Source organism: Mycetomoellerius zeteki, unplaced genomic scaffold, assembly GCF_001594055.1.
Source record: "Mycetomoellerius zeteki isolate Tzet28-1 unplaced genomic scaffold, Tzet1.0 scaffold31, whole genome shotgun sequence".
Taxonomy (NCBI): Eukaryota; Metazoa; Arthropoda; class Insecta; order Hymenoptera; family Formicidae; genus Mycetomoellerius; species Mycetomoellerius zeteki.
In genome coordinates, this window is record NW_017257294.1 from 981,919 (window position 1) to 994,162 (window position 12,244).

The following is a 12,244-nucleotide window of genomic DNA, read 5'->3' on the forward strand; positions in this document are numbered from 1 at the left end:
ATTATTTTTTTTTGTGGAGAAATGTTTTTCTTTATATTTCTCCCATTTCTTTTAAAATAAATTAAGTATTAATTTATTGCATGATTATATCAACCTATCGGTTATCGAATTTTTCTAACGAATCATGAATCATATAGATAAAGCAAACAATCTTGAAAATAGTCTGTTCGCGTCTAATCATTTTCGCCTTCGTGCTTTTTTTGTAACTGCGCTGATAAATATTTTCAGATACACGAATATAATAAGTCATTTAATATCTTTGAACGACGCGCAATGTGTTTACAATCGGCAGACAATGCCGTTGTATAAGGATGCAACAATACGTGACGCTGTTCGTCGATTATAATAAATGTAACAATAAATGTACAATCTTAACAAGATGAGAATCTAGTCGAGTGGAATGTAAAATCTTAAACATCGTCAGAAATTTTCGCATTTCGCTCATTGAATGGCGGAATATTAAAATAATATTAGAGTCATATTCTTTAGACTGCAGTAATAACAATAATTATAATACAAAGTTGATGTAGACAATTTTGTTGTCGAACAAAATTCGGTGTAGACAATATCGTCTCAATTGCACTATTAAAAACTATCGAAACAGTAACTACGATATATATGATCCTTTACTTCTAATATCCTAATTGATCTAATAGTGAGTTTTTTTTACAAGAAAATACTCTTCATTCTGATACATCTGAAATGCAACTTTCAATTGTTAGGATACATATCTCAGATAAATTCACCAATGAAAATTTTTAATGATAATCGAAAATCGCACTCGATTTTCAAGTTGAATAATTTCTAAACGCGTTCTAGTTTTTAGAAGAAATCCAATGGGCATCTTTCTCGGCTGTTCCAAATTAAGTATCGTGAAGAATGAAAGAGAATTGTCTGCATTTTTTTTTTGCTAAATTCAATCTACAACATGATGATCTTCTCGTATACTTAAAATTGACAATAGTTAACGATTAATAAATAATAGTCTGGCACAACCATGGTCAGATACTTACTAGCTAAAGGAGCGTCAGCGTAGAAACCCTAAATGATCTCATACGTCGATATCATATTATATTAGGTCCAATTATGCACGTTTCATCACGCAGGAAAGTGCAGCGTCGCTGCTTTTGGCACTACAAATCACTTTCGCTCCATCGAGAGATCCGTTCAGCCGTTTAAAAAACTTACCTTGTCGCTTGTCGATAGTAGCGATAAATTCGCGATTTACAGTATTTCATAAAGGTGATACTCTCAGCTCGATACCAAGACACGAAAGTCCGTCTGATTTCGATCCAGACCTCGCGCGTGTTCTTGTATCATGCTTGTTATTCTAATAAATGTTATTCTAATAAAATATATAACGAAAAAACATACGTGTTTCACGATGTTTCCAGATAAAACGATTTAAATCATCATTAAGAAACGAATCTCGATGTGCGAATCCATCTATCTATCCGATAAAAATAGTCCGCGTATACGAACGTGGATACGATCGGTGATCGCATCTCACATAACATTATGTTAGAACGAAATAAGAAATTCCGAAACGGAACTGCAACGCTTAATACTATTTCGCGCATTCGCGTCTTGTCTTGGGACTTTCGTTATTTCGCTCACCTTAAGGCTTAAGTACGAGAGAAGTGTTTGAGAGAATATCATTACGCACATAACGACTTCGTCGCTCTCGAAACGCGTGAAAGGGAAAACAAGGAAAGAGTAAAGGAAAATTAGATAAAACACGGCTCTCGCATTATTTAGGTCGCGTCACGCGATTATACGTCGACGCGGCTATCACAATATAAGCTTTTGCTTATTTTGACACGGCAAAACCCTTAGACTTTATCCACTTTCTCGCAGTCCACGGAGTTTATAGAGTTTATCGCGTTGATGTTCTTGTTGATCTCTGTATCCGTCTCGCTTCTCGCCAGGCTCGAGAGTGATTCGGCAATGTGCGATTCGGGATGCATCGGCAGAATACCAGCATTCGCGTCCTCGATGGCTTTCCTCAGCTGCAAAATAAAATCCATGTGTAATTTTATTAATTGAATTAGGGTTTATAATTTTTATTCCCCAATCAAGACGATCGTTCGTTGATTTTTAAGGGACTTGGCTGGAGAATTGTACCGTCGTGAACCATACCTCCTTCAACGCAACTACTCCGACCAGCCTGCCAATGGCCGTTACATAAGCGTGATTCACGCCGACCATACTGAAGAGGCTGTGCACCTTGAGCAAGGACGTTCTTTCGACCAGCTGGAAAGGAGCTGGGTCAATATGACACCTCGAGAAATCCACCTCGAGTGCCATCTCGCTCTCCTCCCACCCTTTCTGATCTTCGGCCGACATGTCTATCACTCTCTCTCGAGGCTGATCAACATACGCAAATGTATCATTTAGACACTGTATTTAGAGGAAACAATTATGTTTGCTCACCAATTGTACTTTCTTCGATGTCGCTGGACTTGGAGCCAGCATGGGTGTATGAGACTGCACGTTCATGACTTCTTGACTCCCTCTGGTACCCAGCTCCGGATCAGGATCCACGTCCTGCAACGTGGCGGATTTGCGGAAGATCGCCTCAAACGCCAAACGAATCCTGCGATATATTGATAATTATTCTTTCATGTTCTATTCCATATTATTTACTATTCTACAAAAGTATTTATTAAAATATTCGAGACGCTTGAAAAAAAATAAAAACAAAAAAGGCAGGTAATGTATGCGCCTTCTCATAAAACGTACAATAGATAAATTATAAAAATTAATAAATTAATTATCTAGTATAAAATATATTTTTTACTAGATGAAAAATTGTTGATGCTAGAAATAATGAAACGACTCACCTGCTTTCCGCGCCTGTAACTGTCGTATAGGGTGTCACCGCCGGGCTTACTAACGGGCTGAATCCTTTAAGAGTGAAAGAATTGGTCTTCTTCAAAATTGACTTTTTCGGTTGCGATCCAAACACTGGTGAATGGAACGTATGCTAAGATGCAAGAAAAGTACTACATTAATCCACATCGAGGAGAATGATACACAAGGAGAGGAACAACCGCGATTGACGTCAAAATCAACCACACGAACGCTTACGCGAACTCACATGATCGGGACCGCTGCCGTTGTTTGCTGACATCGTTAGATCATTAACACTCTGCCTCTGCATCTTGAGAATGTCCGGTGCCGGGATGACCTCAAATCTCGAAGGTCTTCTCGTCCTCTCCTGCTCCCTCAACTGCCGTTCTATTTCCTCGCGCGCTCTCTCCTCCGCCTCCTTGTGCCATTTTTGCGCAACCTGCGGAATGTCAACGATGATATATAGAAACGAAAAATAAAATCGCGAATGAACTTCCAAGGTATTGGAAATCCTATTACCTGCAACCTTCTCTCGCGACCGATGTGCTTCTCGATGAGCTTGACTAGTGCTAATCGTTGGATCGATCCAAGCAGAATCATGGAGTCTGGATTATCCACCAACGGAAATCCGCGAAGTTTGCGATTTTCTTTTAATATGTCTTTCAGTTTCTGATAACTAATGCCATGCCATATGTACTTGACATCACGGACCATGAAATCCTCCACATAAACATTGTACATTCCTACAATAATTAATTTTTTTTTACTACCATTTTCTCGGTTGTAAAATCAGATGTAAAATCTGCGACAAGTCGTAAAATTACGAACAAAATTACCTTCTTATTTATTCCGAACGAAACGCTTTACGGAATAACAATATAAGCGTACAATGTTAGTTCAGTTAATTGAAAAGAAGATAAGTTATCGTAAAAGGGGAAGAAGTACCTGAACTGGATGGAAGTAGATCAGGCAAGTAAGGCAATTTCTTGATAAGAATGATGCTGTCGTATATACTAGGCTGTAAAAGCGCAGCGATGGCATTGCTAATCAGTACTGCTATCATTATGGGCACGATGTGTGTGATCTGACCGGTCATCTCAAAAATGATGACACTGACGGATATTGTATGCGTCACCGCGCCGGAGAACGCGGCCGCGCCCACCGTGGCATACCCACCTAAATGAAACAATTTCACGACATAAATCTAATTCTTCCCTCGATTTTTCTTTCCTCTTTAAACTCGATTAAAATTACCTCACATAAGTATGGACTCACCGTGAATTTTTTTAGATACTGACATGTTTAAGAAACATGAGTCTTCATCGATTTATTCGTAATAAGTTATTTTTAAAATATTTCAATAGAAAATAATTTTTTTATATTTCAGTACAAAATAATAAGAAACATCAATAGATAATTATATTGTATAAGTATTTAATTAAAGATACCTGGTACAATGGGTGTAATTACTCCGCCATAACGTACACCAGTGGGAAACCAAAGAGCCATAGCTTCACCGACTGCTCTGCCTAGCGCAGCACCAATCTTGAATACGGGGATAAAAATTCCAGATGGTACCGGCACCGTCGAACTTATAATTGAAAAGATGAACTGAAACCGAAGTCCGTTTTTTGCATTTTCTGTGTTCTTATCATATAATCTATTTAAGAATATCGCGATCGAGTAATTATGCGAAAAAAAGTCATCTTCTTACAGTGACTAAAACAAAACTAAGAAGTCCGCTGAAGACATCGGTATATGATGTTGACCAATGCTTCACGATATTCATCTCCTCAACGCTGAGATTCTCCTTCGTCCAAGTAAAGTTAGTGAACAATCCGAAAACCTGATCGTGGGTGTTCAGATCACCAGCCATGAATTGACCGAGCCCGACGGGAAATGATACAGATGAGACCATCAGAGACACAATGCCAGGATATAGAAAACGACTGAAATTAACGAATCGTTTCTTGATCACAAACTTAAAATGATCGTAAAAGAAATTCGCGCTGTGGCGATTATTAGAATTCCGATACGCGATTTCGAGTGACTTACTTCTTCTGTAAGAAGCTGTTCATGCTCTTGTTCTTCCTCATGAAGATCACGTATTGCCTGTGCAGCCAGACGTAGAAAGCACCCAGCAGCCCGCTGCCGACGCCGATCAGGGCGAAGACGAGAAGCTCCTGCGGATCGAAAGGGAACTCCATGGTGAAACTGGTGGCGAACATCGCTGTGATGGTCTCTTCACGCTGGAACCAGATTGCCAGTAGACGAAACATCGTGGCTCCACAGACTGCAGCAAAGAAACCACGCCAATAGTTTCTGACTGCAAAATACACCGTGGTGACCTCGATACTGAAGAGGACTCCGCCGATTGGGGCTGCAAAACAGGAAGCGACGCCCACCGCGCAGGCTGCGGCCAGCATCTCACAGTTCCTGCTCTCGTTCTCGTAGATGCCTTGGAAGCTCGTGACTAATTTGGAGAGGAGCGTCGCGACGATGCTGGCGATGTGTACAAATGGACCCTCCTTGCCGAGTGGCAACCCCGAGCCCAAAGTCGCCGTTAAGCCGATCACCTTTAACATATCACGATCTTTATTATTCCTGTCTCCCTTTTGCAGGATTCTTAACGCGCTCTTTCAAGGACTTTAAGGAAGTTGTAATACAACTTTGACTCGTATACGCGCGCTCGATCTTAATATTAATTTTCTTAAGCTTTTAACGGCTCGATAAAATTGTTTCGTAAATAACTAACCTTGGCAATCAAAGTACGAAAAGTCAGATATTCTTTCAATGCCACGCCGCGTAGGATGGTCTTCATTTCTGGGATACCCGAGCCTATACTTTGAGGTGCAACGATATGCACGAAGCCAGCGCTAAAGAGAATAAGGCACACTGGCATGGACACCCAGGCCAGGTACTTGAAGGCCGGATGCGTTGTGAGATCCTGATAGAGCCATATCCTGGCTGGTGAAACGAGATTATCGTTAATTATCGTGCTATAACAATATCAGTATTAAAGACTTTGCGTTAATTTTTATACTTTTGCAAAACTCGAGCCCTTTGAACTATCTGTATTAACGTTTACAATTATTAGAATAGAAAATTTTACAATCATTTTATAATTGTAATTTTCTATGCAGAGATTTGTAACGTTTTTATTTTTTATTTAAAATAAATGTACAGGCAGGGTCTAAAAGGTTGCAACACTTTTTTTTAAATGAGTTTTGGAATGCAGCCTATTCACCGAGTGATTGATGCTTATTTGTCGATCCATGAATAAAAACCAATCGCTCGTTGAGCAAGCTGCATTCCGAAACCCATCGAAAAAAAATGTTGCAACCTTTTAGGCTCCGACTATACATATATAAATAGATAATAAAATCATGTATTATTATTTAAAAAATATATAAACATGTATAATTTGGTTAGATATCAACAAATTCTGTAAATATTCTCATATAACAAATGTAATAATTATTCAAAATATTTTATTTGGAGATGAATTTATTTCCAAAAGCAAAGTAGACTGACCGTTATTACACATGGAAATGCCACGATCCATGGCATAACTGATGAGAGCCATAATAATACCGAGGAGGGCAAGGAAGATCCAGTCCTCGCCTAGCCGGGCGCCGGTGTGTTTCCAGGCGAAGGCCAGCAGGGCCAGCAATTTCCGGCATAGAGGACCCCGCCTCGACTTCCGTAGATCTTCGGCCCTCGTTTTATCATATTTTCGTCTGGCTTTTTCTTGATACTTGAGCTTGCGTGCCTCTTCCTTCGCGTACTCACCCAGATCCTTCGTGTAGCGACCATACATCTGGAGGTAGCCGGTTTCGCATCATTTTAAATGTTCGGTTGTTAATTAATCGATTCATGCGCAGACGAGAGACGTCAGACTTGCTCATCTGAATTCTGAGTCCACTTTGGACGGTCCATAATTCGAATTAAATGCGAGATTCAATATAATATGACAAAATATAATTTATTTATTTATCTTATTATGAATTTTGTATCACATTTCCTATATATTTACATCGAATTCGGAAATGTAATTCAAATTTTCCCTTCATTCTTAGTTTTTTTATAGCATTTGTAAAATATTAGATACTTAAAGAAAATTATTATAATTATTTTTAAATAACACATATAAATATTTTTTAGACACAGCAGCTATACTCGCGCACGTGTTATGTTCATTCAAAAATTTCATGCAAGCATGATGCAGAAAAATTATGTATTATTAATAAGAGTTGCATATAGTAATGCATATTAATAATAGTTGCATATAGTAATTATCAACTAAATATTAAAATAACTTCACTATAATTTAGCGTATCGCATTCTGTTAATCACATCGTATCTCTTTGTATAATTCATCATAAGATCCGATAAAGAGTTCCATTGGATCTCAAATGTACTGAGTACTCCTATCTATCGATCAAACTGGACGCTTTTCTAGACTAGATGGTTACAATCTTTTCGAAAAATTAAAAAAAAACACAATCAGTATCGTTTGCATAATTCAATATTGTTCATTCTTTCTTTTCAAATGCTTCGAATATTGTGAGATCTTCTTGTCTACCTTTCGAATGTAACTTGCGTTTTATATACACTGAAAAAAGGTAATGTTATATTAACAGCATTATTTTAATTAAAAATAATCTTGTTGATTCAATAACGGTGTAACAGAATAAACAAAATTTTTAAAACAAGAGAGTGTTATGGCACTAACAAAATTATTTTCAATCAAAATAATGCTATTGATATAACATCGTTTTTTCAATGTATAACATACCTATTATCAATGATCTGAAGAAAATACTCGATTTCGATAAGCTTGCCTCTGATAATAATCGAAGTTGTTGCCAATTAGATTCGCAATTAGAAGTTCTCGATTGGTTTAAGTACTTTCTTACGATACTAATCGACGGAGAAATATTAAAGAAAAGCGACAGAGCGAAAGAACTTTCCTCTTTTTTACTGATGATTTAGCACTAAAAACGACCGTCTTAAAACTGATACAAAAATCATTTCTGATATCATGCGGTGTAAATACTATCTATCACAACGAGCGTTTTATAATTCATAAAACGGGCCATGTAATGTAATTCTTAACAGATTAATAAAATGATAAAAAAAAAAATTTCTCGACAGATAGCAGATCACAGCGATACGATCAATGGTCTACGAAACGGTTAACGACCGATTAGTTCACACTATTTTTTTCAAATGTCGTTGAATCCGTTTATTTGTTAATTTAATATAATTGTAAAAAAAGAAAATTAATGTTTATGCATGCTAAAATTATGTTATTGCATAAACGTCAAGCATATGTCATGATTGTCCACACGATATTATTATTGTCTTCACACGAGTGGCGATAAATAATGAACTATCATCGGCGGACCGCAAGAAACAATTGTACGAAATTGTTCGTAATGGTCGTAATGCCGGGAAAACTGTGCGCTTTCGCGACGAGAGTGTCTCAACAGAAAACCTATCCTGTCTTAGGAAAACGTGGAGGAGTTAAAACGTGGAGGAGTTAAAACGTGAGGATGTACTTACAAGGTAGTTGTCATTACAGACAAAGTATGCCCTGTTCAAAACCAAAGTCGGCAAAGAGAGCTGGGCGAGGATTTTCACGGATTGCATCGAAGATTCATCGCTCGGATAACTCGACTCGCGGTAATTCGAATTTAAGCCCGAGGGTGTGTCGCTCTTCGACTTCTCCTCCATTTCGTTTTTTTTACTGCACAATCTTTTTAATTTACAATCTGAAGTTCCGCTACACAATACAGCCACGCATGAACGATCCTGATTTTTTCGTTGGAAAACTCACGTCTGTCCGTCATTTATAATAAAAGATGTGTTTTATTTGATTCAAAAATTATCACTTCATTGTAGGGTTGGTAAAAATAAATTGTTTAAAACGTGCTTAATCAATGTTTTTAACATGTTTTAAACATGTGTTTTTATAATACTGTTCAAAGCATGTATGCAGCATTAAAAATATACAATGTTTTATTCTTAAAAAAAAAACCACTATCTCTTATCAACCTTGCCTCATTGTAATTGAGCTCCTAGTCAGAATCATTGAGCCATTAAAATTTTTGAAACTCGATAAATCCCAAAATCCAATAGTTTTTTTAATGTTTATGATTTTTATTCTTCGTTTCTTGCGCATTCTTACGCAATAATTATTTTGGGGATAATAAATAAATAAATAAAATAAGGTTTTCATAAAACAAAATAACAGAAAAACACTAAAGATTCTCTATCATCACTCACTTTCTTTGTTGTTAATTTCATAAATTCCCAGTATCACTAAATGTATTTTTAAATCGTCACGTAAATTTGTATAAATTGTTTAATATGCACAGAAATCTGCTTTGTTTCTTCTATAAATTCATAAATTCTGCATCATCATCTGATTTATTTTCTTCGAAATGTCACTCAAGAAAATGTTTCGCTGATTAATATTAATCCACTAATAACAAATTTTTTAATCTTTATATTTTAATTTCGATTATATATCCAGCGTAATAAAGTTTGCGTCTGTCACATTTTTTGCACAAGTTCCTGTCCGAATTTAACGACTAGCAATAAAATTGCGGCAACGTCTGCGCGAACTTTTATAACCGTTTCGAAGAATTCCTTTTTTATTTTTAACAAAATAATCCCATGCATCTATGCATGCGTGCACACAAATGCAAACTAAACAGCGACGTCTCGTAGATGTCTGCTTCAAAGCTCAGCAGAATATTTGTTGAAATTTGGCAACAGTCAAAATCCTTATTTTTAGCATCGCCCAACCAACGTCAACAGGGCGAAATCCTATTGTTTATTGTCGAATAAGCTGCAACGTATCACTTAATGTTGTAAATTCATCTGATAGGCGTCCTGATTTTCAAGATGCACCATATCTTTTATCACAAACTGTTTGTATAATCAGAAATTAAAATCAATAATGCTCATAGAGAGCCGACATAGGTTGTAAGTTTGTAAGTAAGTTGATTAAAATTTTTTAGTAATGATAAACATTTCGACTTTACCTTTTAGTATAGTCATTCTCAATACAATCTAGGTGAAATTTTTAATTTTACATTATAATTAAAGTTAATATCGTAACTACTATAATTGAACGCGTTTTTTTATCACCTTTAAGTGAATTAATATCCTAAAGCCAAATTGCGCAATTTACATGAATAATCCTCAATATTGAGATACGGTAATTTCAATTGATACACTCCTATCGATAATTATTAAGTTATTAGAGTCGGAAATATAGTCAGAAATAGGGACTTTTTAAATTGTATAATGAAGACAAAAGTTCAGAGTTAATGTGATTGAGTAGATACGTTTTCTAAAATAAAAGTCATCAGTTTTACTTGTGATGAACAATTAAAAGCCTTATCTCTAGATGTTTGTCTAAATAGTGAACATTAAAATGAAAATATTAAACATACGAATATGTAAACAAATTAGTATGTTTAATATTTTATCAGTGTATTAATAATTGAGACTATCGGCATCAAGGATTACTCATTTTCGTTATTTGACTTTATAATGTTAATTCACTTATAGATTATAAAATGCGTTCAATTATAGTAATTACGGTATATTAATTTTAATTATGATATGAAATTAGAAATTTCATCTAGATTGTACCGAGAATGACTTAAAAAGTAAGATCGACTATTTATCACTATTAAGCATATACTAAAAGATTTTAATAAACTTACTTACAACTTGTATCGATTCTTTCTATATGAGCACTATTAATTTTTTATTTTAATTTTTTTATTTAATTAAGGCTCATTGGAACTTTAACATTGTTTTCATTGTCTGTATAGTATATAATGTCACTTCTTTAAAAAAATCTCAAATCTCTGGATTACGCACAGAGTATATAGAATTTATTTATTATACAATGTGTCCTATGATCTCAAAAATATACTTGGCACGAGACGCTATCACGCCTGTTATTTATTCGCCACCATTAATATATCGTTTTCATTCTTTTGATTGTAAATCTAATATTTTTTAAATCTTATATATTCACTCATGTATTCGTAAACTCGACACGTAACATCTTGGTTTATTTATCCGTCTGCTTCAAATTTATATATATTATCCTCTCATCAACCCTCAGTAATCAGTCACGCACGTTATCGTGCGACTTGTTTTAAGCAGGTAAAAGAGAATATAATAATGTGTAAAAACATCGATAAATATCCATGAGTGACATTTTTTATCACGATAATTTTATGATAATTTCATCTCTTTTTACTCGTAGAAATATGTACATGATATTATCTTAACAATTATCTTATAAAATGAGATCGAGCGACAGAGATAATCGAATCTCAACATTGATCGGAGTGTCAATGATCTCAATCATAACTATGATGTATGATATTACAATTTTAGCAACATTTCTAAAATTTGTTGACGATATAAATATGCGTGTGACAGATACAGCGTGCATCGCATAATTCCGTCGAACGGTTATATTGCAACTATTCTGTACGATCGTGCAATGACTCGCAAAATTCAATGCAAAATACCTCGGGATATCGATTTGATTTAATTACAGACCTAGAAATCGATTGGTCTGTCAGTCGTACGCATTGTAGTTCTTGAGCGGCGAGAATCATGCCGAATGTATAAATGGAGGAGATAATACCATTGAAATATTTATAGGTAGAAATAAGGCGCGTATTTTAATCGCGCGGGACAATCGATTTAAATATGAAGATATCGCGTGAAACAGAGATTAGATAAGATCTGACAAGTTTGATTCCTTGAATTAAAATACAGGCGATATCTAACACCGCTACGCATGATCGTGACGTCAATGGTGACCACGTTCCACTGGGCAATCGGCCTCTAATCCAATTTTAGTAATTAGGCCTAACCAATTGGCAATACGGATAACAAGTACGTTCGAAAATAAATAGAGAAATTTATTTAATACCTTATAGCTGTAATTATGCTCATACCTTATAGATGTAATTTCGATTTAAAGATTATACAACGCTATTTACGCTATAAAATGTAAACTAATAAATGTAATAGTAATTAACATTATATGTCAACTACTGTTACATTGTATACCACCGAGATCGTAATAAACATGTTTAAATCGAAATGATTTAGGCACAGCTGCGATTTAAGCAAGCTTATCTTATTGCGTAAACAGAAATTACTCAAATCAGCCAAATTGTTTATTCATAAATATTATAGTTGTTATAATTATTTTACCATGTAATTGGCATTAATATTCATTACTAATACAACTTTTGTAAATTATTGGCAGTACTCGAAGGTATTAATATCAGCCATAAAAGAGAGTTAAGCCAGGCAATACAGAGATGCACCCGGAAAT

At 35.5% G+C, this 12,244-nt stretch overlaps 1 protein-coding gene across 5 annotated transcripts in view; it reads right to left on the reverse strand.

Annotated features, from left to right (window-relative positions):
* Positions 1-815: 815 nt before the first annotated feature.
* The window catches only part of ClC-a (chloride channel protein 2), a 34,286-nt gene continuing 22,857 nt past the window's right edge, over positions 816-12,244 (reverse strand). For 4 of the 5 annotated variants that reach the window (XM_018451196.1, XM_018451195.1, XM_018451193.1 and 1 more), the window contains exons 3-14: positions 6,388-6,673; positions 5,609-5,820; positions 4,909-5,429; positions 4,568-4,802; positions 4,302-4,464; positions 3,799-4,029; positions 3,373-3,596; positions 3,101-3,292; positions 2,844-2,986; positions 2,434-2,596; positions 2,140-2,367; positions 816-2,009 (exon numbers count right to left, since the gene is read on the reverse strand). In XM_018451196.1, coding sequence (XP_018306698.1) covers positions 1,833-2,009; positions 2,140-2,367; positions 2,434-2,596; positions 2,844-2,986; positions 3,101-3,292; positions 3,373-3,596; positions 3,799-4,029; positions 4,302-4,464; positions 4,568-4,802; positions 4,909-5,429; positions 5,609-5,820; positions 6,388-6,673 — 2,775 coding nt within the window. In that variant the 3' untranslated portion in view covers positions 816-1,832. Of the gene's footprint in view, positions 2,010-2,139; positions 2,368-2,433; positions 2,597-2,843; positions 2,987-3,100; positions 3,293-3,372; positions 3,597-3,798; positions 4,030-4,301; positions 4,465-4,567; positions 4,803-4,908; positions 5,430-5,608; positions 5,821-6,387; positions 6,674-8,421; positions 8,702-12,244 lie in introns of those variants that run through there. The other variant, XM_018451192.1, reaches the window with a different exon arrangement.